The 27,710-nt window shown below is 47.5% G+C and overlaps 1 protein-coding gene across 1 annotated transcript; it reads right to left on the bottom strand.

Moving 5' to 3' along the window:
* Positions 1–878: 878 nt before the first annotated feature.
* LOC309520043 (relaxin receptor 1-like) lies at positions 879–23,682 on the bottom strand. Its single transcript, XM_082201420.1, has 18 exons — positions 22,953–23,682; positions 17,801–17,947; positions 16,715–16,813; positions 16,372–16,477; positions 15,184–15,255; positions 14,640–14,711; positions 13,328–13,399; positions 13,062–13,133; positions 11,773–11,847; positions 10,994–11,065; positions 7,272–7,343; positions 5,684–5,755; positions 5,122–5,193; positions 4,935–5,006; positions 3,783–4,012; positions 3,218–3,628; positions 2,344–2,559; positions 879–1,711 (listed from the first exon to the last, which is right to left on the bottom strand). Exons 1-18 carry the CDS (start codon positions 23,005–23,007, stop codon positions 1,524–1,526), a joined length of 2,175 nt encoding a protein of 724 aa, XP_082057546.1. The 5' UTR covers positions 23,008–23,682; the 3' UTR covers positions 879–1,523.
* Positions 23,683–27,710: the final 4,028 nt, after the last annotated feature.

The following is a 27,710-nucleotide window of genomic DNA, read 5'->3' as shown; positions in this document are numbered from 1 at the left end:
TGAGATGGGCGCACAACCCTAGAGTCTGGCAAGACTGGCCCGTACGGGCAGGGGTACCTTTACCTTTACCTTAGGCCATCATTGCCTCCTGGTGGAGTGAGTGCCATGGTTTTAACTGCTGCGTGAAGAAGAACTTTGAGGTCCTGGGAAGATAACGGTGGTATATAAAATCTTTACATATTTACGTAAAGATGCGTATCTACGTAAATATAAATGTAATAAATAATAATCAGCAAAACCAAATAAGAGTATTATGTTGCCTTAAAGTCTTAAGAAACATATTTTGCAATAAGCGTTTGCGGATTATGGTCCACTTCATAGAATTATAGAGTTGGAATAAGTCCAAAAAGTCATCTAGTCCAACCCCCTGCAGTGCAGGAATCACTTTGTTGGGTGTGTGAAGCACAGTTATGAGTCACGGTGGGATGGAATTGTCAAGTGAGGTCAAGTGGAAATGAAATGCAAAAGATAATAATACAGACAATGAGAATTACCTTATTAACACCACCATTTTAGAAGGATGTTGACAAGATGGAATGTGTGCAGAGGAGGGAGACCAAGATGATCAGGGGTCTGGAAACCAAGCCTTATGAGGTATGGTTGAGAGAATTGGGTATGTCTGCCCTGGCAAAGAGGAGACTGAGAAGAGAGATGATAGCTATATTCAAAGATCCAAAGGGTTGTCACATGGAAGATGGAATTTCTGTGAGCTGACAAATGATGGACAATTGCCTTTTTTGCAGTGATGGTGCTTTCTAAGCCTGCTTAGAAGTGGTGCTTGCAGGAAATAAGAGGAAGGCTATAGTACTAGCCAAAGGTCTCTCACAATCAAAGAGTCCTGAAACCTACAAAGTTCAAAGTAATTTGAACCTACAAAGTTCAAAGTAATTTGAATTTCCCCCCTCCATATGTGGAATTAAATCCAGAGGTGCTCCATCAGTTCGCCCTGTCCTGACACTGAATGGTGAACAGGAAGATACTGGCCTAAAGCGGATTCTTAATTTTTCTTTTTCCTTAAGGGCAAATACCTCCCCTTTCACAGAATCGTAAAGTTGGAAGGTACCCAAGGGTCATCTAGTCCAACTCCCTGCAAAGCAGGGATCACTGCTAAAGAATCCCTGACAGATTATTATCCAGCCTCTTTAAAAACCTCCAACGAAGGAGAGTCCACCCACCACCATTTTGTCATATGACGAATGTGCTTTCCACTCTGGAGGGCAAAGGAATTCCCACAGAATCTGATCTCTTCAAGAAACTGGGCAGATGCTGTCCCATTCATCTGACTCCTGGAGCACTTTCTTCTGCATATCACCGCTGGCAATATTGACTGCAAATCCCCTGGTGAAATCAAGGAAGGCCACCGAATTGTTCTAGGGCAAAAAAGAAGGGGGTGCAAGAGAGCATGAACGTGGACCCTTTTGCTTGCAGTCAAAGTTTCTAGTCCCTGCCACTTTGGACAAACGGGGAGCCTGCGCAAGTGTCCTTGTACATCTTTTAAGAACACCCCCCCCCAGGCCTAAATGTCAGGTGCTGCTGTGGACGGTTAACAAGACAAAGCTCTTCCCTTGCGTATCCTGCAGAGATGGCTTGTTCTTCTGAAGACACTGCTTGAGCTTCTCCTGGAAGGAGGTGGTGGTGATGGTGTAGAGGATCGGGTTCAGAGCGCTGTTGATGGGGAGGATGAAGATGACCACCCAAGAGGTCACAGTGCCTGTCCAGAAAGAGGAGTTTATATTAATATAATCACCCGCCTTGCACCCTGTGGTCCCAGGGAGTCTCACAACATTACAACACAACATTAAAAACAGCTTACAAACAGAAGGTGGGTCTTAAAATGTGCGCCTCAAATGTCAAAGTCCAGGGTGAAGAGGTGTGTTTTCAGCATCCTCCAAAAGCTGTACGATGAAGGTGCCAGGTACACCTCTGGGAGGAGGGAATTGCACAGCTTAGGGGCTGCCACAAAGACGACTCTCTCCTGGACTGCCACCTCCTGAGCCTTTAAGGGTGGATAAGCTAGCAAGAGAGCCTCCTCTGCTGATCTCAGCACCCGAGAGGATCTGTAGGGAAGGATGTGGCCTTTCAGGTATTTGGGGCTTGAGTTTTTTAGGGCTTTGAACACTTAACTGTCCTCCGACTAAACATTAGGAAGAACTTCCTGACAGACCCCCTTGGAAGTTGATGGACTCTTTCATTGGAGGTTTTTAAGCAGAGGCTGGGTGGCCATCTTTCAGGGATTCTATAGCTGCAGTTCTTGCATTGCAGGGGGCTGGACTAGATGACCCATGGGGTCCTTTCCCACTTACAACTCTATGCTTCTAAGATGAGTAAGGTCAAGGCATCTACCTGGAATGTCCAGGTCCAGCAACGAAAGCAGCTTGAGGAGGAAGATGGGGATCCAGCAAAGAGCATTGGTGAAAACAATGAAGAAGAATCTCTTGGCTAGGGCCACCTCCACAGAGACAGTGCTGCGCTCGCCTGTCCTGGCTGCTGTGGTGTGGATGGAGTAGAACATGCTCACGTAGGCCAGCACAATGATGGCAAAGGCAACCAGGTTCAGACCTGTTGGGCGGAAGGGATAAGAGAAGCCTTAATAGGAGCACAGTGTGGAATCACTGCTTTTGGGAGACAGATTGCTCAAAGAGCTCTGAATTCTGCAGACGCCACTCAGGACTGCTAAAGCTGAAACATGTTTTAAATCTGGGAGTATGTTGACTGACATCTGACTTGTAAAAAAAGCCCTTTGCTTTCATAAACATGTAACTGTGAAGAACATATTTACAATATTCTCATTCTTATTCACTTTGTTCCTTATAGAGAGCTCCGGCACAGGTTTTTCCCTGTTAACGTTTAGGGATCTTCCTCTGTCTGTTTCACGTCAGACAGATCACACTGAAACACACATTGTCCTCAGCAGTATCCAGAGAAACTTCTCTCAGCAACCATTCTCCCTCACACCGATAGAGAGAGAAGACAGTTAAAAAACGAGAGTTACTTGAATAACAGTCACAACAGAATGGAATAGCTCTCTCACATGACTCACAGCCAGGCAATCACATGAGAGCTACTGCCAAAGGAAATTTAACGTAAGTAAACATCCCCATTTCAGGAAATTCAACCATTATCCTTAACAAAACTGGCATCCAACACAGCAGCATAGGCACCCCCCACCCCTCCCTCCAAATCTGTAAAGCTCTCCCGCTGAGTGAGAGGTGCTTACCCAGGAATATCCCCGTGGAATAAACCCGAGCCCCGTGGCGCTCTGTCCCGTCGGATTGGAGCGGAAAGCACACGCCGTTCCTCCCGTAATACGTCCCGAAGGACTCCTTGCACAGAAAGGGCACCAGAGTCAGGGAGAAGCCCAGGAGCCAGATGACCGCCAGGGTGGAGAGAGTCCGCTTCTTGCTGGCCCTGTGGTGGCTGAAGGGGAAGATGACGGAGAAGGATTTCTCCAGGGTCATGTAGGTCAGCTGGAACACCGAGACTTCGGAGGATAGCATGGCCAGACTGCCCACCAGCTGGCACGCTGTACTCGCCATCCAGGTTTGGGCGTGCTGGTTGTACTCTCCCGAGAACCTGAGGTCAAAAGCTCCGAGGAAGAAGAGGTAGATGCCCATCAGGCAGTCGGCACCTGTGGGAGAGGCAAGGAGGAGACGGTCGGGTGCCTGTCAAACTACCACTGCCCTGCTCTTCTTCAGCCTGATCTTAGCTCACAGAGTTGCAGCCAGCTGGACTAGATGACACTTCAACACTTGACTTCCCCTCTCCAGCCCTTCCAAGCTTACAGCAGAGAGATTTGATGGCCAAGGCGTGGTTGCTGTTTTCTGTGGTGATGAAGGACCTGGTGAGGATGACGAAGAGGTTCCCCAAGCAGGTGATGAAGGCGACGACCCAGACAAAGACTCGGAGGACGCCGCTGGCCAGGAGGTTCTCAAAGGAGGAGATGCCGTCGGTGTTGGGCTTGCAGCTACGGACGTGGGGTGCAAAACTGCAATACTGGAACTTCTTGAAGTAGCTGCCGCGGAGGAGGAGATTTAGAGTTGAGAGGGTGGGAGGTAGTCTTCTCACCCAATGCAAATATTATTATTATTATTGGTGGTGGTGGTGTTACTAATTGCATTTATTAATTGCAGCTAGAAGATTGAATTCACCTGGCCTCAACCATGCAAGAAACACTTTCGTGAGAATTCCCTTGCTGATCAGCACTTAATGATGATAAGCTGCGATTCCCTGGGGGTACCTTCCAACCACAATTCTTTGAGAAAACTTCCTGGTTTCTGATGAAGTTTGGGGTAACTAACCCCTGCCTCATTCCTACCTATACACATTTCTTTCCTTCTCCTAATGATATGAGGGCTGAAGCAAAGTATCGCATGACTCAAGTTTCTTCTATCTCTTGATGCACAATGGAAGAAGACACACACACACACATACCCTCTCCCTAAACCCTAGGGTTAAGTTTGCATGAAAAATAAGTGGCAAAAAACCCCTCTTGCCTAAGCTCCACCCACTAGGAATGCTTGCTGTTCCCTATGCTGCAGGTGGCATGGCCACCGTGAAGCTCTTGATGACACCTTGTGTTTCTATGCATATAGGAAGATTGTCATGGAACTTCACGGGGAATTGCCATGGAGTCACTGTATGTTTTATTTTTTAGTCTACTTGTACATCCAGGTCATTGGGCCCCAAAGTTTACATTTTCACCCCTGTTAGGGACGGTGCCAGCAGTAAATAACGAGCAAAATGGGGGTGATGTGGAGGGCTCCCCTACTCTGAAGTAAAGTGAAATTGGGTAAGCCCTGCAGTCCTGCAGTCTGCCCTGCCCATGCCCCACTCAGAAAATTGCAACTACTACTAGCTTGTTTTGTAGGGAGCGCCTGCCCTGTGTCAGAGGGCTGCCCCACACTGCGTTTTGAAGCTCTGAAAGGGTGGCTTACATGTGATGCAGATCGGTGAGCTTCTCAAACATGCGGCTGTGAATGTTGGGGATCTCCAGTCCTTCCAAGCTCCTACAAAACGAACAGCAACAACAAAGGTGAGCTGCCTCTTGCAAGGAAGGATTTAAGGAGGTTTGCATCAGCAGGAAAACCAACCAATCAGGGTTTTGCTGCTTGGGACACTTACAGAGAGCGCAGGAGAGGGACATCGTCAAATTCATCTGGATAGATCTGGTGCAGAGGGTTATTTGAAATATTCCTGCAAGGAGGGGAAAGACATAGATTGGTGGGTGATGCCTTTGAAAGGAATCTGCTTAATAAACATAATTTATAAAAACACAGATTTCAGAAGTTGCATTTGATATTTTGAAAACTTTGACGTTTCGTTTCTGTGCACCTTTAAGTTATTCTTGCTAATGAATTTGAAGGCAGTAACATTAAGCACCTGATGCCTTACAGACAGATGGTTTTGCAAACTGCTTTGAGGTTTGATTACAGTCAATGATTCCAACATTCCAAGGAGTTCAGCTAGATGCCCCTTCCAGCTCTACTGTTCTATGATGCTACTGCCCTGTCCATCATCAAACCTTTGTTTTTTTACATTGTTTTCATATAGAAGCATCGCGCTGCAGAGCTGGAAGGGACCCCATGGGTCATCTAGTCCAACCCCCTGCAATGCAGGAATCACAGCTAAAGGATCCCTGGGAGCAGCTCCCCAACCTCCACTTAAAAATCTTCAAGATACATACAGCTGCTGCAATTCATGCAGACCCTTGAAAGATGACGGCAGGAGATCCTTCAGCCTGTTGGAGGACAAGTCACTGTTGGAAGAGAAGAAAGGAAAGTTTGAGAAGAGCTGATTCATGGAAAGCCAGTCAGCGTACCACATTTTTTTACTGCTGCACCTGATACTAATATATAGGTCAGTACGGTGTAGCAGTTAGAGAGCTGGGCTATGACTAGGGAGACCCAAGTTCAAATCCCCACTCAGACATGAAGTTCACTGGGTGACCTGGGGCCAGTCATACTGGGGCTTCTTGGTGGTGGCTCCAGGGAAACCAATATTTCATCTCCATGGTAAGCAGCATGCATCTTGCAGGTAAGGTCTGTTGCATTCAGTACTTTATTTCCCGAGAAGTGGAATGGCCTGGAGGTTCCAGATTTGAAAGGATGGAGACTTTGGTTGCCATCATTTTGGTTTTGGAAAAAGCAGTTCAGCAGAGGCTGACTGCTGCAGGAAGGGCAGATTCCCCACTCAGACATAAAGGGTCATTGAGAGCAGCAGGGCTGGAGACAAAGACCATGTTTACACCATCCATTTAAAGCGCTGCGATACCACTTTAAACAATTATGGTTTCCCCCCTCAAAGAATTCTGGGAGCTGTAGTTTGTTAAGTGTGCTGGGAGTTGTAAAGAGTCCCACCCCATTCCCCTTCTAGAGAGGTTTAGCAATCCCATGGATGGATTGCATTTCTATCCCAGTTTTTTCATAGAATCATAGAGTTGGAAGAGACCACAAGGGCCATCGAGTCCAACCCCCTGCCAAGCAGGAAACACCATCAGAGCACTCCTGACATATGGTTGTCAAGCCTCTGCTTAAAAACCTCCAAAGTAGGAAACTCCACCACACTCCTTGGCAGCAAATTCCACTGTCGAACAGCTCTTACTGTCAGGAAGTTCTTCCTAATGTTTAGGTGGAATCTTCTTTCTTGTAGTTTGGATCCATTGCTCCGTGTCCGCTTCTCTGGAGCAGCAGAAAACAACCTTTCTCCCTCCTCTATGTGACATCCTTTTATATATTTGAACATGGCTATCATATCACCCCTTAACCTCCTCTTCTCCAGGCTAAACATGCCCAGCTCCCTTTTTCTCTCCAAGGAGCTCAGGGTGGTGGCCTTGGTTGTCCTGCCCCTCATTTAATCTCCACAACAACCTTGCGTAGGTCAGGCGAATATCAGCAGAAACCAGCCCACAAGATTACACCCCGTGAGCTTTATGGCTAAGCAGACATTTGAACCATGTTCTCCCAGGTCCTAGTCTGGCACTCTAAGCACTACACTGCCCTGCCTCTCTTCCCAGGGAACTCTGGGAACTGTAATTCTGCGGTGGGACTTGGGAATCTCCTAACAACTCTCAGCCAGAAGATGTAAGTGGGCAGCAGAGAGAGGGCAATGTAGAAATGTCAAAATAAATGAATCCAAATCAACCTTTTCAGGTTAGGTAACATGGAGCAGGTGTCAGTGGGAGGCACCACTTGGATTTTCTCCCTCCAGCAATAAACTATACTGGCTAGGCAAGGCCTGGCCAGTTATCGTGAAGGCCTGCCGGATACACTTACAGTTCCACCAGGCTGTTGAGGTTGGAAAAAGTCCCTGCCTGGATCCGCTCAATCTTATTCCTGTTCAGCACCCTGGAAGACAAAGGCAAGCAAAGATGAGCATAGGTTTATCATGTGTTATTCTCCCCCCTTCTTTTTTTAAAAAAGGTTATATTATCCATTCATTCTCATTTATATACAGTGGTACCTCGCAAGACGAATGCCTCGCAAGACGGAAAACTCGCAAGACGAAAGGGTTTTTGGTTTTTTGAGTTGCTTCGCAAGACGATTTTCCCTATGGGCTTGCTTCGCAAGACAGAAACGTCTTGCAAGTTTGTTTCCTTTTTCTTAAAACCGTTAATACAGTTGCAACTTGACTTCGAGGAGCAACTCATAGCACGCTGTGTGGTAGCCTTTTTTGAGGTTTTTGAAGACTTTGGTGATTTTTGAAGCTTTTCCAAAACTTTTCCGAAACCGTGCTTCGCAAGACGAAAAAAACCGCAAGGCGAAAAAACTTGCGGAATGAATTGATTTCGTCTTGCGAGGCACCACTGTACGACCTTTCCTTCAAGTCGCTCAAAGTGTTGTTCTCCCCTTCTCCTCAGTTAACCCCCACAACAACCCTGTGAGTTAGGCTAGGCTGAGATGCAGTGGCCAAGTGGAGTTGTCCTAGCCCAACACTCTAACCACTACACCACACTGCCACCCTCAGTCTCGCCACCTTCACAACTGGCACACATGGTTCTTGGCCTCCTCATTTAATCCCCACAACAGCCACGTGAGGCAAAGAGTGATCTTGTGCTCAGGTCCTACTTGTGGGGTATCCCCATGGGGTCATTTGGCTGGCCTCTGTGAGAGAAAAGGATGCTGGGCTAAATGGACCATTGACCTGATCCGTCGGGGCTCTTCTGCTGCTTGCATGGAACCTCCAGACCCAGAGGCAGTCTATCTGTATTCCTAGAATGTTGGCTACCTTGAGAACAGGATGTTGGGTAAGTTGGGCCACTTGCCTGACTGTTATGGAATAAAAGTCCCCTCAAAGTATCTGCTTTATATATATTATTTACACAATGGGCTGCACATTATTGGTTAATTCTGGAATTCTACTGTAAGCCAATCAGGTTGTGGATTCACTTATATCTGGAGCATGATTGGGTGGTTCCTGCCAACCAATCATACTGCTGCATTGTTCTTGGACCAATCAGACTGCTGCATTCTGAATCCTATTGTTCTAGGACCAATCAGACTGCTGCAATTTGGATCCTATTGTTCTAGGACCAATCAGACTGCTGCAGTTTGGATCCTATTCAACTCAGTACATAACACTGACCCAGCAGAGCTCTTCTCATGTGTGGCTCAGAGGAGCCTCTCACAGGGAGGAAAGCCTCTCTCTTGCATCCTGGCTCCTTTGGGATTTAGCCTTCAGCAGTGAAGACAGTGAGGAGATGGAGGGGGCAAGAGCTACATCATTCCCTGGTTCACACAGAAGGTCTTCGTCTGCTTCATCTCCCCTATAAAACTGTCACTGGGGCAGGGTCAATGGCAGGGGGTGTTTACGCCTCCCATCTTCCCTGTGTTTATCTTTCTGCGATGTTGACATGAGAAGGTCTTGGGGATCACACTCCTGGGCAAAGCCACAGATGATGGAGACGTCACGCTGATGGGAAGTCTGATGGCGCAGAGACTCTGGGTTCCATGAGCCCAATTATACCTTGGGGAGCTCTTGCTGAAACCCTCACCTGAGGTGGGGGGGGGGGCGGGGAACGGTGCTTTGTGGAGCAAGCTTGTTTTCTGCTGCTCCAGAGAGAAGGCGCCGAGCCAATGGATTCAAATGACAAGAAAGGAGAGCCCGACTAAGCCTTAGGAAGGACTCTCTGACAGTAAGAGCTGTTTGACAGTGGGACAGATTCCCTCTGAAGGTGGTGGACTCTCCTTCCCTGGAGGGTTTTAAACAAGGGTTGAATGGCCACCCATCAGAGATTCTTCAGCCACGATTCCCACATTGCAAGGGGTTGGACTAGATGACCCTGGGGGGTGCCTTCAAACTCTACAGTTCTATGATTCTGTTAATCCAGTGGTTCTCAAAGGATGTGGTGCACCATACTGGTGTGGCAGGAAAGGATGGTAAGTGTGGCAGGAAGATTCAAGGGCAATCAATATTATATTTTGGGAATGATTCATGTTCTTATGTAGCTGCATTGTTTTATACTTCCTGGATGTCCCACAATCATATTATATGTGTTCTATTTTTGTTTTCCAATGTATTTCTTGTCAATAAAAAAAGTAATTGGTGGGGCATGAGCAATTTTTTATTCTGAAAGTGTGGCCCGTGAAACAAAAAGTTTGAGAACCACTGTATTAATCTGTCAGTTTGGGTCCTACACTCTGCAGCTGCAGAAAACAGGCTTGCTCCATCTTCCATGGGGTATTTGAAGGTGGCTCTCATATCACCTCTCCATCAACTCTTCTCCAAGCTAAACATGTGCAATTCCATCAACCATTCCTCATAAGACTTGGTTCCCAGACCCTTGATCCCCTCAATCGCCCTCCTCATCTTGCTGACATCCCACACGGAAGTGGACAGAGCTCAGATTCAGAGCCAGAAGGCCTAATCCTGTCCCTGCCTACATGGATTTCACGTTCTCTGCACGGAACAAAAAGAGACTGGTTCAAGTGTGGCCAACGACTTGCTAAGGCTGGCTCACCCTCTTTGAATATCCACAGAAGCAAGTCAAGAGCTGTGTTTCTTTTGACTCTTGAGAGCTGGACATGAGGAACTGGACATTCCAAGGCTGCCTTTCGTTCCCCCGTCTTAGGGGAATTTGTCATGTGTACCGGGATGATATACACAATGCAAGGGAAGTGGATTGAATCCTCTCCAAGGGAGGCAACAAAACTGTCACACTTCAGAAAAGTGGAATGTGGGTCAGCCCTGCACGTTCTGCAGAAGAAACTCTTGGCTTCGTCATGGATGAGAAAAAAGGAGCTGAGCTTGAATCCTGGCAGGATGGAGACCTTGTGGATGAGCTGTTCCCGTGTCTGAGAGATTGCTAAGTTGCCTGCCCTGAATGCAGTGGCACGCCCCCTGAAGGAGCAGGCTCGCAGTTTGGGGGTGCTTCTGTATCCAACTCTGTCACGGGAGGTTCAGGTAGCAGACCCTCCAAGTGTCCATATTTCCCAGGGACAGTCCCAGATTTACAGAAGCCGTCCCGGTTTCTGATTTGATCCCATGTTATGTACTGAGTTGAATAGGATCCAAATTGCAGCAGTCTGATTGGTCCTAGAACAATAGGATCCAGAATGCAGCAGTCTGATTGGTCCGCAGGAGCCACCCAATCTAACTCCAGGTGGAAGTGAATCTGCAACCTGATTGGCACAGGAGAATCCCATAATGAGCCAATCACGTGGGGCCCATTGTGTAAATAATGTATATAAAGCAGACATTTCGGGGGAACTTCCATTCCTCACTACTATGAGCTGAATAAAGAGTATGAAATCCACACTCGACTCCGAGTATATTTCATCCCGGAATGTCCTGCTTTTCTTTAGGATGCCTCTATTCTCATCAAAGAAATACTGGAGGGTATGACTGAATTACGTGACCCCTTCCAGCTCTACCATTCCTTGATTCTATTATTCTAATCGTTTGGGATCCCAACAGATTGCGATTTGTGCAGCTAAGGCTGTGTGCATGAAAAACAAAGAGAATTACGAGGGGAAGGAAGGAAGACAGTTACACTCACAGAACAGTGACTTCATTGCATCCTCGGAAGCTGGAACTTTGCAGAGTGTGAAGCTGGTTGCCCTCAAGATCCCTGGATGGTGGAGAAAGCAAGCAGTGAATTTTTTTTTAATCCTGGGAACTGTAGTTTGTTAAGGGCACTAGGAGACCTCTCAGAGAGCTGCAGGTGGTTTATCCATCGTAGAATCATAGAACTGATGTAGTCCAACCCCCTGAACTGCAGGAAACACATCGATCCCTCTCGCCTTCTGGGAATTGTAGCTCCACGAGGGGAAGAGGGATCTCTTAGTGACTCTCAGCAACATTAACAAACTACACTTCCCAGGATTCTTTGAGGGAATCCATGACCACAGAGTGCTTTAAATATATAATGTAGATGGGCCACCACCAGAAAACCATCCTTGCCTTTGTAAAAGGATTTGAACAATACCGAATCTTTCTATTTGATGTTGCCTGTCACAGCCCTTCTCTGCACCCAGCCAGGGTGCCAAGGCCTGACCCCTCCATCCACAACCAGCCAAACCCTCCACAGTCTTCAAAAAGGAGGCTGAGACGGGTGACCCTCCTCTACGTGGGTGCGGGCAGACAACAGCAGCATGTCCCTCTGCGTGCCGTCTCTCCTTAAACAGGGCCTGCTGACCCCTTCTCCAATCCCACCCACCCTCTAGCCAAAGCAGCTCTCCAGAGCAGAGCTGAATGCAGAGGATGGCTGAACCTTGCCCAAGTCAAATGGGCCCCTCCTGGTCTTCTGTTCCCAAAATCCAAAGAGGGGGAACTCACAACCAGTTCAGCTTTGGCATTTCTGAACAAATCGACGTGTTGGGGAGGCCTCTCAGGAGGTTGTTGTGCAGGTCCCTGGAATGGAAGGACAAAGGGATCAATGGTGATGGACAATGTGCACCCATGAAAATAGAAACAGTCCATGCCAGGGATTACAGTGATACCTCAGGTTACATACACTTCAGGTTACATACGCTTCAGGCTACAGACTTCACTAACCCAGAAATAGTACCTTGGGTTGAGAACTTTGCCGCAGGATGAGAACAGAAATTGTGTGGCGGCAGTGGGAGGCCCCATTAGCTAAAGTGATACCTCAGGTTAAGAACAGTTTCAGGTTAAGAACGGACCTCCAGAACAAATTAAGTACTTAACCCGAGGTACCACTGTATAAGGAAAGGAACTGAAAACAGAATTGGCAATGCTGTAATGCAGTTAGGTTTAGGGTTGGTGATGGGGTGTTCAGCAGCAAAACAGACTCTTTCAGGGGGTAGTGAGCTCTCCTATGGAGACTTTTAAACCAAGGCATAATAATAATAATAATAATAATAATAATAATAATAATAATAATAATAATAATAATTAATTTGTTATTTATACCCCGCCCATCTGGCTGGGTTTCCCCAGCCATTCTGGGCGGCTTCCAACAGAATATTAAAATACAATAATCTATTAAACATTAAAAGCTTCCCTAAACAGGGCTGCCTTCAGATGTCTTCTAAAAGTCTGGTAGTTGTTTTTCTCTTTGACATCTGATGGGAGGGCGTTGCACAGGGCGGGCGCCACTACCGAGAAGGCCCTCTGCCTGTTTCCCTGTAACTTGGCTTCTCGCAGTGAGGGAATTGCCAGAAGGCCCTCGGCGCTGGACCTTAGTGTCCAGGCAGAATGATGGGGGTGGAGATGCTCCTTCAGGTATACTGGGCCGAGGCCGTTTAGGGCTTTAAAGGTCAGCACCAACACTTTGAATTATGCTCGGAAATATACTGGGAGCCAGTGTAGGTCCAGATGGCCACCTGTCAGGGATTCATTGTAAGGGGGTTGGAGAAGGAAGCCCAGCCAAAGCCAAGCTTTCAGCACCACAATTCTATGGCTCTATAGTCCGAGTGTAACTTAATATTCTGCCTGTATTTGCTTGCTGTGAATTAAAGACTGTGAGTGTCCCCGGCTTAAAACACATGCAGATTTCATTTAAGCATGACATCATTCCCAGGACAGAATCTGGAGCAGAGGATGTGCAAGCAAGACTCCAGTACCCCCTTCCCTCCCTGCCCCCCCATAAACTCCATACTTACAGAAATAGAAGCGATTTCAGCCCCTCAAAAGCAGTTGCAAGGATTTCAGTTATGTTGTTGTTCTCCAGGATTCTAGGGTGGGGCGAAATGGAGATCATGGTATGGTGAGCTTACTGATATACCTCCATCCAGCATGAGACATTTAATCTCAGGGTCGAGGGTTTGAGCCCCACATGGGGCAAAAGATTCCTGCATGGCGGGGGGCTGGACTAGTTGACTCTCGTGGTCCCTTCCAACTCCACAGTTCTATGATTCTATGTACTTACAGCCATTTGAGACGAAACAAGTTGTGGAAGATGTGAGGCTTCAGATGAGTAATGTTGTTGGAACTGAGATACCTGGAATGACAAGGGAAGGGTTGGGTTTGTTCTGGATAATACAGTCAAGGTTCAGGCTTCCTAACTCCTATGAGGAATAGACAATAGAGGTCTCTTTCCAGCATTCTGGTTTTACAGGTATGTGCCTGATCTGGGGGGGGGGGGGGAGGTCATTATTTCTACTGGAAAACAACCACACCTGGTACCTGGAAGGAGCCTGGTGGGAGAAGCAGATGGGGAAAGGGGAAGGATCCGCTGAGGTGTGGGGCTGGGCTCTCAATGGGGTGAGGGGTAAAGAAGCAGAGCTCTGCATCCAGCAAGGAAGGGGCCACACGAGGGCAAAGCTCTCTTTGCCCCAGACAAAGCATGTGTAGAGCCTCCTACCTCCAAGCCATCCATAGACAATACGAAGTCATAGGCAGCCCTGTTTAGGGAAGTTTTTAATATTTAATACTGTATTGTTTTTAACACTTGACTGGGAGCTGCCCTGGGACGTGGGTGGCCCTGTGGGTTAAACCATAGAGCCTAGGGCTTGCAGATCAGAAGGTCGGCAGTTCGAATCCCCGCGACAGGGTGAGCTCCCATTGCTCGGTCCCAGCTCCTGCCAACCTAGCAGTTCAAAAGCACGTCAAAGTGCAAGTAGATAAATAGGTACCGCTCCGGCGGGAAGGTAAACGGCGTTTCCATGTGCTGCTCTGGTTCGCCAGATGCGGCTTAGTCATGCTGGCCCCATGACCCGGAAGCTGTACGCCGGCTCCCTTGGCCAATAAAGCGAGATGAACACCGCAACCCCAGAGTCGGCCACGACTGGATCTAATGGTCAGGGGTCCCTTTACCTTTACCTTGGGAGCCGCCCAGAGTGGCTGGGGAAACTCAGCCAGATGGGCAGGGTATAAATAATAAATTATTATTATTATTATTATTATTATTATTATTATTATTATTATATCTCTCTGTCCTCCTGCACCTGTTCTTCCCTCTCCAAGCCTGCAGCTTCTCCTGCCTCTGCCTCTTGTCTCCTGGCTGTTACTGGATCCCCCAGATCACTGATTCCATCTTCCACATCAGTCCTCAATGCCACTTCTTCCAGACACCACTCGTGTGTCCAGCCAGTCCCTGACACCCTGTTAACCTACTGGAATGTATAAAGCTGGGGTTGGCAAGGTGATTCCCTGCCCCGCTCCGCCCCCCCCGAAGTCTTTCTTTCCTTTTTGCATGACCTGCCTGATCCCATGCAGCAAAACCAAAGCTCGTCACTCACAGCTTCTTGAGCTTGACAAGTCCAGCAAATGCAGAGGCGGATATTGACTGGATCCTGTTATCTTGTAAGAAGCTGTTTGGAAAGAAAATTATACAAAAGAGAGATATCCTCAGGATTAATATTGAATCCATGGTATTCCTGCCCCCTCCCACCAGGACCTGGGAAATCAATCATGGAATCGTAGAATTGTGGCATGGGAAGCCACCCCAAGAGTCTTGCAGTCCAACCCCCTGCAATGCAATGATCGCAAAGACCAGCGTTCATTGTTGGATTAGTTGGATTTTACACCTGAGGGTTCCACATTGGCTCAGGAACATTTAATTCCAGGCTGGAGACATTTCATTGTTGTTGTTGTTTTAAAAAAGAACACTATGAAAACAGAGGGTTCTAAAATGCAGGTTTTTTTAAGGCTGGTATCAAATCCCCTGCATAGGCCGTGCAGTTCATACAATCATTGGACTGCAGAGTTGGAAGGGTCCAAAGGGTCATCTAGTCCAAACCCCCTGCAAGTTGCAGAAATGTAGAGATTGGGTATCATACTTACAGTAACTCCAGTTGCTCGTAGGCAATGAACTGATAGTCCAGCAGGGAAATGATCTCATTATTCTTCAGATCTCTAGGAAAAATAGAACAAAAAGTGACTCCAGCAGCTGCGAAGGTGGTTTCACACATTACACAGCAACAAACCCAAGTTTGCAAATGAATGTATGTGCACCACAGAGGCACGGTCAATCCTGGCCCTCTTATGAGGGCACCTGTATGAAACAGGTGTCTATAAACACCTGTTGGATGGATTCACACTTTAGGTGTAGACCTAGAGACAGCATAATCAGAAAATTTTGCTGAATGCCCAGAGTCGTCCCTAACAACTGAACGACCCAGAATGGAGGGCTGGAGTGCCATTGGTGGATGGGGTGGGGGGGAAGGAATTAATCTTTGGACAAAAATCAGATGTGACTGCAAAAAAATATATCAAATTTATATATTTTTAAATTACCTTTTCCCAACACTCCCAGTTAAAGATATTGGTGAAATTAACAAAATGACAGACAGAAACCTCCAGGCAAAATCCAGTCAAAGTTGAGCACTTTCCATCCCCACTGATTTCAATGCTTAAATGGCTGCTGGTCAGATTCTTAACTGCTCTTTTTAAAAAGATAAGAAGTTAGCCGTGATTCCTGCATTATTGCAAAGGGTTGGACTAGATAACCCTTGTGGCCCCTTCCAACTCTACAACTCTCCTACCTCGCGGTATCAACCTTTCTCCCTGCAGTTTAACCCCATTGCTCTATGCCTGAATTTAAAATCACCACCCCACTTGTGAGCCCACCTATCAGGAGGATCTGGCAGGTGCCAACATCACACCTGTGTACAGAATCATAGAATCTTGGAAGGGACCCCAAGCCTGGTCTAGTGCAACCGCTTGCAATGCAGGAGTGCCATTTCCTCTGCCCTACATATTTCCACCTGCCTTGGGGTGCGGAGAGTGGCTTTGGCCTGAGTAGCCTTAGCTCCTTGCTGTTGAATGAAGCCACCACCCCACCCCCACCCCCACCCCATGCATAGCTGTCAACATTTCCCATTTTAGAGAAAACTTCCCTTATTCTGAATAGGATTCCTCGCAAGAAAAGGGAAAAGTTGACAGCTATGCCCCCATGGTATTCCTCCTCCACCCCTGTGTCGGCTGCCCAAGGACTAGGATGGCAGGGAAATCTCACCCGCCATTACTCACAGCTCTGTCACGCTGGGTGAGACCTGGGGTACGGCACGTAGGCCCCGATCCTGACAGTTCACGGCGGTCCCCAAACACCCGCATCCAGCTGGGTACTGATTTAGGGCTGAGGGAACAGAGCGGAAGGCCAGCTAAGAGTCCAGAAATGGAATAATGATGATTTTGCACAAGGAACAAGATGGGGGGGGGCAGATTAGGCAGGAAAAGGGATGGCAGGGTGAAGATGGCTATGGATGGAAACAATTGCAGAATCATATAATTGCAGGGACTCCCCCAAGGGTCATCTAGCCCATCTCTGTGCTGTGGATGGTGTGAATGTGGCCGCACACAAAAATATACTCACTGCAGTTGGCCACTCTCGATCCATCACTTGTCCTGCTGCTGCTCTTGCCGTTGTTGCTGAGAAGTTCATTGAAAATCTTGGGCCACCCAACATCATTCACTGTAAGGAAGGATTTAGATTCTGTTATGGATGGAAGTTCGGGCATCTGAGCTTCATCCTCTCCCTCAGTACTTAGCATAGTTAGTTAGTTAGTTAGTTAGTTAGTTAGTTAGTTAGTTAGTTATAGAGCCCACTTTTCCTCCAGGGAGCTCATGATAGCCTATGTACTCCCCCTCCCCATTTTAGCCTTACAACAACATCCCTGTGTGGTAGGTTAAGCTGAGAGGCAGTGACTGGCCTCCAGGGTCATCCAATGAGCTGCATGGCCAAGTGGGGATTTGAACCCTCGTCTCTCCCAGGTCTTAGTCTGGTGCTCTAACCACTACACCACACTGGCGCTCTTTGTCAGGGAGCCTTGGCCCATGTACCAAGACCACCAAGTTCCCTTCTTCCCATACATACACCTGCATTCCCAACTTGAGAAGTGGAAACCAAAGGTTATCCTAAAGTTTCTCCTTAACAGTTGCCACCAACTTTGGACTTCAGGAGGCCTGAACTCTGGGGCCACCGAAAACCTGAATCTCATAGCTGAGCTTTATCTTCGTAATGCTACAATTCTGTGATTGGAGGTTTATAAACAGAGGTTGGATGACTGTCCGTCAGAGATTCTCGACCTGTGATTTCTTCCAGTGGCGTAGCGTGGGTTGTCAGCACCCGGGGCAAGGCAAGTAATTTGCGCCCCCTAACCCATGGATTTGTGCCCCCTAACCCATGGATTTGCGCCCCCTAACCCATGGATTTGCGCCCCCTAACCCTAACCCCCAGATGTTGCGCCCAGTGCAGCCGGGCCCCCCTGCACCCCCCACGCTACGCCACTGATTTCTTCACTGCAGGGGGCTGAATTCGATGACTTGAGGATTCCTTCCAACTCTACTATCCTGTGATTCTAGGAATCTCTGAAGGCTCCCTGAGCCATCAAAGGTCAGAATGCTTTCTTTGGCCACCTCTTGAGAGGGGAAAGCCTCACAGAGTCTAAGAAGAAATTACCACAGTTCTCTTCGTCGGCTCCGTTGTCGCAGTTGATCACCCCATTGCAATGGAGAAGCTGAGGTAAGCAAACGGTCATGTTTTCGCATGGGAACATTCCGGAAGAACAGCCGCCATGATCTGGATGAGAGTCAGCCAGAAAAGCCTCTGTCAAAGGGGAATTTGAGACAAAACACCAGAAATATTATATCCCGCTTCTTCATCCTTAGACAGTAATATTGACATGCTTTCCCTGAGCATATAAAGAGTGCTAGTCTTGCAAGTATAGGGAATGTCCCTAGGAGGGAGTACCAGGAGTCAGGAAGACTAACTCCTGGGGGAGCAGGCTGGCCCTATTCAAAATGATGATGTCCACTAGCCATGGGGGCTTCACAGTCATTTTGCTTGTTTGTTTATGTTTATTTATGCCTTGATAGCCCACCTTTCCTCCAAGGAGCTCCAGGTGGCATACATGGCTCTCCCCCCTCTCATATTGTATTCACAACAGCCCTGCAAGGCAGGTTAGGCTGAGCAGCAGTGACTGACTCCCAACGTCACATTCAGTGAGCTTCATGGCCGAGTGGGGGATTTGAACCCGGGTCTTCCACATCCTGGTCCTATACCTTAACCACTACACCACTCTCAAGGGGCTTGTGTTCCGCCCTTCAGAAATGTGAGTTTTGATCTAGGAGGTGTCGTCACAGGCAATTAAAACCAAAGTCTATTCTGTCACAAGGGCTGTGTTGTGTAGTGGTTAGAGTGTCAGATTAGGACCTGGGATTTGCAGGTGGGACTCACCGTCCCCAGTTGGACTGTGCTATGATTCCCTCATTGCAGGGCGTTGGACTCTACAATTCTTTGAGTCTATGATTCACTGGATTCTTGAGCAGTGATTTCTGCATTGCGGGGGGGGGGGGGGGCTGGACTAGATGACCCTTGGGCTACCTTCCAGCTCTACAGTTCTATGATCCTGTGATTCTAATCTAGCTTGCTCAAACAATGACCGACTGCAGTCCATTAGATGCCCCCGAGCAGGCAGCAAGAAGCTAGAGGTTTGCTCTACTGGGCCAGAGTCATCCTGAGGATTCGAGACCAGGTCTACGTGCAAGAAAGATCATCACATTGGGACGGGGAGGGGGGAGAGGACCTGAAAAAATTCCCAAAGTTGACATCCCATGAGCTATTGTTCGCTTACAGGCAAGGCATTTTTTCCACATCAGCTCTGAATTATGGCCCACATTTCAACTGCCTTGTTGACTACTCTTCGCCAAAGTTAGAAATAGACTGCAAATATTTGGGAAGGCCTGAAGCTCTGCAAAAAAAAAACCTGTCCCTTTGAGGCCCAACAGCAGCTTACCCAAATTTACTATTGTTTGTATCTGAAATGTTTGCTCTTGGGGAGAATTTGGGGACAGGGGGAGGATCCTAAATCCCAACTGCAGGAGTTAAATCAACCTTCTGCAAACTACTTAAAAGTCCTGAGCCTGGAGCAAAAGTTTCCCTGCAGCTTTGATTAATCGCTCTCCAAACATGAGAGCTGGTCCAGGAGTTGTTGGGAGTCTGGACCATAAAGAATACCAGAAGTATGAGTCCAGCTGTCAACATCTGAGCACCTTCTAAAGCGGGGGGGGGGAGGTTTCCAATAGATGGCCCAAGTGTGACCGTTTTTGGTGATCGTCAGCAACGTTTGGACTCTGTCAGAAGGTGGTGCACGCTCCATCATTGGAGCTTTTCAAAGAGAGGTTGGATGGCCATTTGCCTGGGACTGTTTAGCATGCAATTCCTGCGATGCAGCGGGTTGGACTAAAGGACCCTTAGGGATCCCTTTCAACTGTGCAATTCTATGATTTTAAAATGTAACTGCGTTTTGCTTCCTGCAGGGCAGGGCAAAATGGGGGGTCTTTTCCACCTACAGAACTTGACCAGACTGGCAGCTGAATTCTACGGCAAGCCCAGTGAGTGGTCCACACTCTTCATGGCATCTGACGGCAACCTCCTAATTTAGCTGGCCACGGGATACATGTTATGTATTCATTGGTCTGTGTTTGCCTGAGCTTGAGTCTGGACTAAGGAATCTGAGCTCCTGTGTTCTGATACGATACATGTTGTCTAATCACAGAACATTTCAGGATTTGGGCCTCTGCCATTGACCCTTGAACTCTGAGTCATGATTCGCAGTTTGGAAGTTTAGACAGCCAATCATTTTGGGAGTGGGAGTGGCCCAGGGTTTCAGAAATGTATACAATGGTACCTCTGGATGCGAACGGGATCCGTTCCAGAGCCCCGTTCGCATCCTGAAGCGAACGTAAGATGCGACTGCGCGTGCACAGGTCGTGTTTCGCCGCTTCCACACATGCGCGTGACGCCATTTTGAGCATATGCGCATGCGCATGCACGAGCGGCGAAACCCATACGTAACGCGCTCCATTACTTCCGGGTCGCTGCGGAGCACAACCCAAAAATATTTAAGCTGAAGCATATTCATCCCGAGGTATGACTGTACAGTGGTACCTCGGGTTAAGAACTTAATTGTTCCAGAGGTCTGTTCTTAACCAGAAACTGTTCTTAACCTGAGGTACCACTTTAGCTAATGGGGCCTCCTACTGCCACCGTGCTACGGTGACACAATTTCTGTTCTCATGCTGAAGCAAAGTTCTTAACCTGAGGTACTATTTCTAGGTTAGCCAAGTCTGTAACCTGAAGCGTCTGTAACCCGAGGTACCACTGTATAAGCAGTTGCTTTGCTTCTGTTTCCCAGTTATGTAGTTCAATAAAGGTTCTTGCTATTATCACTGTGCCTTGCCCCATGGGAACCTACCTACACTTCAGTACAGAAGAAAACAGCCATGGATCTGCCACCACTGCCCTCCCACTTCCCCCAGCATCTGCTACCTGAGGCAGGCAGCCCACTTTGCCCAATACTAGGGCCGGACCGATTTAATGGGCCAGTGCCATTTGTTTATTAGATTTCCATCCCACCTTTCCTCCAGGGAGCGCAAGGTGGTGTCACATGAGATTCCTCCTCCCATTTCATTTTCTCCCCACAACAACCCTGTGAGGTAGGTTAGGCTAAGAGAGACTGACTGGCCCAAGGTTGACCAATGAGCTTCGTAACTGGGTGGGGATTTGAACCCTAGACTCTCCTAAGTCCTAGGCCAACATTCTGACCACAATACCACACTGGCTGCCCACATTCTGAAGTCTCAGAAGCCAGAGGGTGGCTCAACAGGAAATTTGCCTCTCCATGATTGTATGAATGTACATCTCAACAGTTTGCACGCACAGGCAAGCAAGTGTCGTACACTCATTGAACAAAATGTGTGGATGCAATAGTGGAATATTGTAGAAGACAATCACAGCGTGGAATCGTCATTGCTGTTTCCAGACTCCTAACAACTGTAGGAGCAGAAGATCATTTAATCCATTAGCAGTGGACCAACGTTCCCAGCAAATGTTGACGCAAGCAGACTTCGCAGGATCCGTGCTGAATGGCTGGATCACTCAAGCATTTCTGAGCATCACAGACAGACTCACTCATGCAAAGGAAGGACACGACATCCGCAGAGCTGAAGGAAAGGGGGGGGTCAGCTGCCACAAATACCAAATGGATAAAGAAATGCTCAGGGTTACATTCTTTTGGGGGTGAAGACACTCGAAGGAATGGGTTCACACAATGCTTCTGGTTGAGGAGATCATGGGAGGAGGGGAGATTTAAGGCAGTGCAAGCCCAGAGGGAGACACAGGGCACCACAACTATGACATAGAGAATTGAGCAGAACAGAAGGCAAGAGGGATGCTGAATTTTGGCCTCTCACAGGGCTCTGCTGAAATGTGAAAGTCCCAAGTCCGCTCCTGCTCTGGTCCTGCTTGCAGATTCCCCTTGGGGGCATTTGTTTGGACACTGGGAGAAGAGGATGCTGAACTAGATGAGACATTGGCCTAAACCAGTGGTTTTCGACCAGGGGGCTATGGCACCCTGGGGTGCCTTGAATGCTGGCCAGGGGTGCCATGAGCAACACTGGCCTCTGTCCTTCTTTCCTCTTTCCTCCCTCCTCTGATGCCCTTTTGTGTCTTTGCCTTCCAAAGGCTTCTACAGCTGTTCGTTGCAGCAGCCCTGACCTGACTACAAGTTCCGCAGGCAAATGGTGCCTCTGGGGCTGATTGCCAGGAGCTGAGGAAGCTTTCGAGTAAGCAAGCAAGCGGGTGAGAGAGCCCAGCCAGCCAGTCTGCCAGCCCTTGCTGTTGGGAAGGGATGGACAAGTGGGAGACTGGGCAGACAGGCAGTGTGCTGGCCTATCTTGTCCTTGTTGTGTGCAAGGTCTACCTGGGAGCTGAAGGGGAGTCTTTCCAACATGTAGGCACAGCATGTTGCTGCCTCCCAAGGTAAGGTGCTGGTCTCACGTTCACCTTTGGCCAGCTGGGGGCATCCTCTTTCCAGGCCCCTGTGGGTCAGTGTGAGGAGGCACCTCTCTTTGGGGCAGGGGGTACAGCTCAGAGACCAGGGATGGCAGCAGCGGCTGCTCAGAAGACTGCTCTCCCAAGGAGAGGCGAGAGGAGAGGAGGCTGAGGGAACACTCCCCAAGGGAGGGTGTTCGAAAAAGGGTGAGAGACTGCCAGCTCTGATGGGGGGTGGGGGAGATGTCCTGAGAGAAATTGAAATTGAGTGTCAATGACCAGTTTGCATGAAACTGACCAGGTGCTGCCATTCCCCTACCTGACGCCCTCCAAACTCCCATCGTTTCCAGCCAGGGGAGCCATTTGATGATGCAAACTGATCTAGAGTTGTGGTCCAAAGAGGGTTGAGAGCCAGTGTGGCGTAGTGGTTAGAGTGTCAGACCAGGACCTGGGAGAGACGAGGGTTCAAATCCCTCACTGGGTGACCCTGGGCCAGCAGTCACTGCTTCTCAGCCTAACCAACCTCACAGGGTCATTGTGGGGATTAAATGAGGAGGGGGAGGAGAACCAAGCCACCTTGAGCCCCTTGGAGGAAAAGATGGGCTAGAAAATAAATAAATAAATATTCTGCCTTTTACCAACCCATCAGCGCCAACCCATCTGGGCAACCCAGCACTTAACATTTCCCCTCCCATGACTGATATGTTGGGTTCTGTGCAAGAGGAGAAAAGGGTGGGTTTGTGTTGTTGTTTTTTTAAAAAAAGAAACAGCCACTTACTTGTAACCATCTGGAGGATCACCAGAAACAGCTTCATGGTGAACTTGGAAATCATCAGTCCAGGAAAGGAGGAATCTTTAGAGGCGCCCCCTCCCCAGGAAAGATGCTCCTGCCTCTACTCTGCTAGGATCCCGCACAAGGTGACAGCTGCCTTCTGTGCAAATGTTTTGTCGCTTCCGGAAGAATCCCAATGAGGTCTGTTGATCAGGAACTGCATCCTTGAGTCAAAGAATATCCCCAACCGCCAACCACTCTGGTGCCATCAACAGCTTCTGCTGGGGAGCCCCAGATCCCCTTTCAAGGCTGTTTCAAAGGCTGACATCCACAAGCGCCTGGCTCCCCTTGCGATGTAATAAAAAGTGGAAAAGGAATAAAATACAGGCAGCTTGATGGTTACTTCTTTCTGCTTCTCCTGCTGCAGGTCATTTTGAAACGGAATAAATAAATGCCTTTCCTTTGTGTGTGTGTCTAACTTTTTCTCTGTTGAATAGGGAGCCTGCTGGAAGGTTTCTCTTCAGACTGTCCAGATGGGGACTATGAGATATAGAGAAGAGGAGGCGGAGGAGGAGAGTCCACAGTTCTTCCCCACCACCAACCCTGGTGGCTCTCTCTGTAATACTTGACAGAAGGGCCCTCTGCTGGGCTAGCCACTGAATGAAAACTTGCTACATAGAAACATAGACTTGTGCAATCAGAAGAGACCCCAAGGGGCATCTAGTCCAATCCCCTGCAATGTGGGAATCACAGCTCAAGAATACCTGACAGGTGACCAGTCAACCTCTGCTTGAAAACCTCCAAGGAAGGAGAGTCCACCATCTTCAGAGGGAGTGAGATGCCCACTTTGGAACAACTCTGGGCTGCTGTTGTTTTCCTAATGAGGCAAAGCAGATCTTACTCTGTCTTTATTTCCAAGTTAAATACGCTCTCCAAGGCAAAGTGTCCTTTTTTCACCCTGGTTTGTGTGTTTTTTACTGGACCAGTCTTTTCAGCATAACTTTCCCAAAAGTCTAATGAAACCAGCTCCTGGAAGATTTTAAACAGCTTGTATTTCTGAGACATGATGCTTATTTAAAGTTCAAAAACAGCTTGAAGGGAAATACTACAGAACATCCAGATCGGCTGTAGTGGTTTAATTTTCAAAGGAGAAGCCAGGCTGTTTGCAAATGGCGGCCCGTGAAGATGAGAGAAGGAAGCAGACTAACAGAGATGCATGAGTGGCAGTGGGGAGAGATTTGAAAGCCTGGCTCATAAGTTGATCATGGGGACATCAGAAGTAAATTCTTGGAATGGCACTAAGAACATAAGAGCCTTCTGGATCAGGCAAGTTGCCCATCTACTCCAGCAGCCTAAAATCCTAGAATTGGAGAACTGGAAGAGACCCTGAGGGTCATCTAATTCCAACCCCCTGCAATGTAGGAATCACAGCTAAGGAATCCCTGATGGATGGCCACCCAACCTCTCTTTGAAAACCTCCAAGAAAAGAGAGTCTAACTTCTGGGTTCTCACAGTGGCTGACCAGATGATCCAAAGGGAAACCCACAATCAGGATTCAAGTGCAGAAGCACTCTCCGCTCCTGTGGTCTCCAGAAACTGGTATTCAGAAGCATCATCAGCTTCTGAAACAACATGAGTAGCTCACATAAAGCGAGGGTTCTTAACAGGACTTCAGCAGCCAGCAAAAGTGACACGTATCATTATCAACCAAAACTCCAGGGAGGAAATTCATCCTCTGCATTCAGAGCTGATCATGTTCCTTCTGGTCCTTAGCAATTCTCAGGCAGCTGGCTATTAGGGGTGCAATAAAAGCTACCCTGACTCAGAGAGGAATTACCATAAAATCTTCTGCAAAGGATGTTCACATGGAGTGACTGAAATTGCATCCGGCAAAGCTTGCTTTCCCCAGAGAGCTTATCTCAAGTGGACAGAAAAATCTCACAGGCCTTACTCTAATGCCAGCCAATAAAATAAAAATAAAAATATCAGTTTTAGCTTGCAGCCGGAAATGCAGCCATCACTCACCATTAAGGGTGGATAGATTGGTAACTGCTTGGAACAAATAGTTATAAGAATTCAATTCACATTAAAGCTCCTATATATCTGAAATTGGACCCCGCTGGATCAGGCCAAAAGAGGTCCAGCCTCCTTTTCTCACAGCACTGTGCATAAGAACTGCAACAGGAGAGCAGCTCCAGTCTCTGCAGCCACAAACAGAGCTGGTCCCTTTGAAATAAGTGCTCTGATGTTTTCAGCACCTGGCTGTTGGAGGTGCATTTTCTTATTGAGACAGGTGCTACTTCAGAATGGTGGGCACTCTGGGGTTGCAAGCAGAGGATACAAACAGCCCTGCCCCCCCCTCAACCCGAAAAACAGGGAGAGGGATACCAGGGGCCCATTTGAATCACAGAATCATAGTACTGTAGAGTTGGAAGGGACCCCAAGGGTCATCTAGTCCAACCCCCTGCAATGCAGGAATCACAACTCATTCCATGGAGTCTTTGAAGACCATAGATCTCTTCCTGCAGGATGTTTTCTGCCTGCAAGCGTCTGACGTAGTCAAACACTGTTTAAGTGCTTAGCTGCACTTCTGGGACTTGAAGAGCAAATCTGAGCCATTTAAAGAGGAGGTGGAGGGTCTTCTCTGCAATAGGACAAGGCGCCCCAAACATTTTAACAACTCAGAGGGAATTTGTTAGGCATTTGATAAACAGCGCAAAGGACTTCTTGATTCAGTAATAATAAAACAAACTGAAAGCTTTATTGCCCTTTACACAATCGGTGTCTGTTGTAAAACTATTTTCTAGAATCCATGTCTGGAAGAGCATCTGTACTCTTGCCAAAGTTAATTTCTTTCCTACTGGCCTTAATGAAAGTGTTGTTCCTTGTGAGCCTGGGGCAAATAAAGCAGGAAGCAAGCAGATGTGCAGCCTTCCCTCCAACCTCTGGAACCACTGAACTGTAGTGCTGAAAGGGACCCTCGAGGTCACACAGTAAGGTAAAAAGGTAAAGGCGACGATGGGGTATGGCGCCATTTACCTTCCCGCCACAGTGGTACCTATTTATCTCCTCACACTGGTATGCTTTCAAACTGCTAGGTTGGCAGGAGCTGGGACAGAGCAATGGGAGCTCAACCCGTCACGTGGATTCAAACCACTGACCTTCTTTTATCTGTTTCTCTGCACCTGCAACTGACTCTAATGTTCACTTTTCATAGAATCCTATAATTGTAGACTGGGCATCTTCCTCCATCTCAAGCCCATCCTTCCTTCCCCCCCCCCCATCCCAACTTGCTCCTTTGCAGGGAGAAAAGCCAATAACTTACATTACTCAAGGGATGAGATCCCATGTCCGCTAATGGTTCCTAATTCAAATTATAGGGAGGATTCTTTGTTGAGACAAATGCATTGCGCGCGCGCACACACACACACACATGGGAGGGGGGAAATGCTGATTATCTGCTGAGGGTATTTTTCCACAGCACAAAGTGTTTTTCTTCTTATTTCTCAGAAGAAACTAAGCTATTCTGCTCCTAAACTGGAGAGAAGCGTTCCAAAGAAAACTGAAAATTCTTCCAGGTGAATTACAGTCCGGTAGCTGCGCTTGAACCCTTGGTTTTGTCCAGAATCAAATTTGAGATAAAATCATAGAATAGTAGAGTTGGAAGAGACCTGAAGCGTCACCTAGTCCAACCCTCTGCAATACAGGAATCCCAGCTGATCCTGGCTTCTTACCAATGGAAGAGCGTTGCAAGCTACAAATCAAACCGAAACGTAAACATTCCTGTTAATTTCTAGTCTTTAGTCCATGTCAGGTTTCCAAGCTCTACTTCCTCCCTCCCGCAATTTTTACTGCTGTGCTCGAGACATTAATGCAAGAGGTTCTGATAAATTTGCCAAGGTCACCTACAGCAAATAGCTGGATGCCCTTTATTGCAGCTGGCAGGTAGCAATAAATGGGTCTGAGGGAGTCAGCCCAAATAATCCAGATACTAGCGCTTTGTTGCAAAGCGGTGAAGGAAACCCTTTCATTTTTATTTTATTTTTAAAGTACCTAGTGTCTTACTATATAAAATCTGCTGCCGGGTGTGCCCAGGAACACCCCTGGGGTCCCTTCCAACTCTCCAACCCTGCAAGTCTATTTCCCCCCAGCTAGTGTGTTGTAGTGGTTAGAGTGTCAGACTAGGGACCTTCGAGAGTCCAAGGTTTATTTTATTTTATTAAAATATTAAATTTTTATTATTAAAATAATTCAACATTAATACATACATGTTACGAATATACAAACATACCTACATTTCAAACAATCCTTAAAAATATTCATACATACCCACACTCAATCCCACAAATACTTCATTTTCCCACCACCTCACCCCTCACCCCGCCCTTGTGATAAACTTCCAATCTACACAATTGCAATTTCTTTCCACTTCTATTACTTTCTTTCACATACTTTTAATCCAATTTTCTGCTTCTTTTTCTGTTACACATTGTTATCCATCTTATTTAGTATTTCAGTATTTATAATGGAACTTGTTTATTCTAATAGGAGTTCTGATTTTTCAATATGATTTTGCAAGTATCCTTTAAACACCTTCCAGTCCTTGTCTATCTTCTCTTTTGAGATCCTTCCAATTTCTCCCATTGTTTTGGATATATTGTAATACTCCAGTAATTTGGCAAGCCACTCTGTTTTTGTTGGTATAATACCACTTTTCCAATTTTTTGCAATCAATAGCTTTGCGGCTACTGTTGCGTATAAATA

Source organism: Podarcis vaucheri (assembly GCF_965113315.1).
Source record: "Podarcis vaucheri genome assembly, chromosome: 15".
NCBI classification, from domain to species: Eukaryota; Metazoa; Chordata; class Lepidosauria; order Squamata; family Lacertidae; genus Podarcis; species Podarcis vaucheri.
This window is presented reverse-complemented; position numbering and strand designations above follow the sequence as displayed.

Bases quoted from the DNA above. Each gene is read 5' to 3' on its own strand.
- LOC309520043 (XM_082201420.1), bottom strand. From the start codon at position 23,007: ATGATTTCCAAGTTCACCATGAAGCTGTTTCTGGTGATCCTCCAGATG. The intron at 15,256-16,371 runs GTGAGTAATGGC...TATTTTTCCTAG, and splicing joins TCACCCAGCGTGACAGAGCT to AGATCTGAAGAATAATGAGA. The intron at 5,194-5,683 runs GTATGTATCTTG...CCCTCCTTGCAG, and splicing joins CTGCATGAATTGCAGCAGCT to GAATATTTCAAATAACCCTC.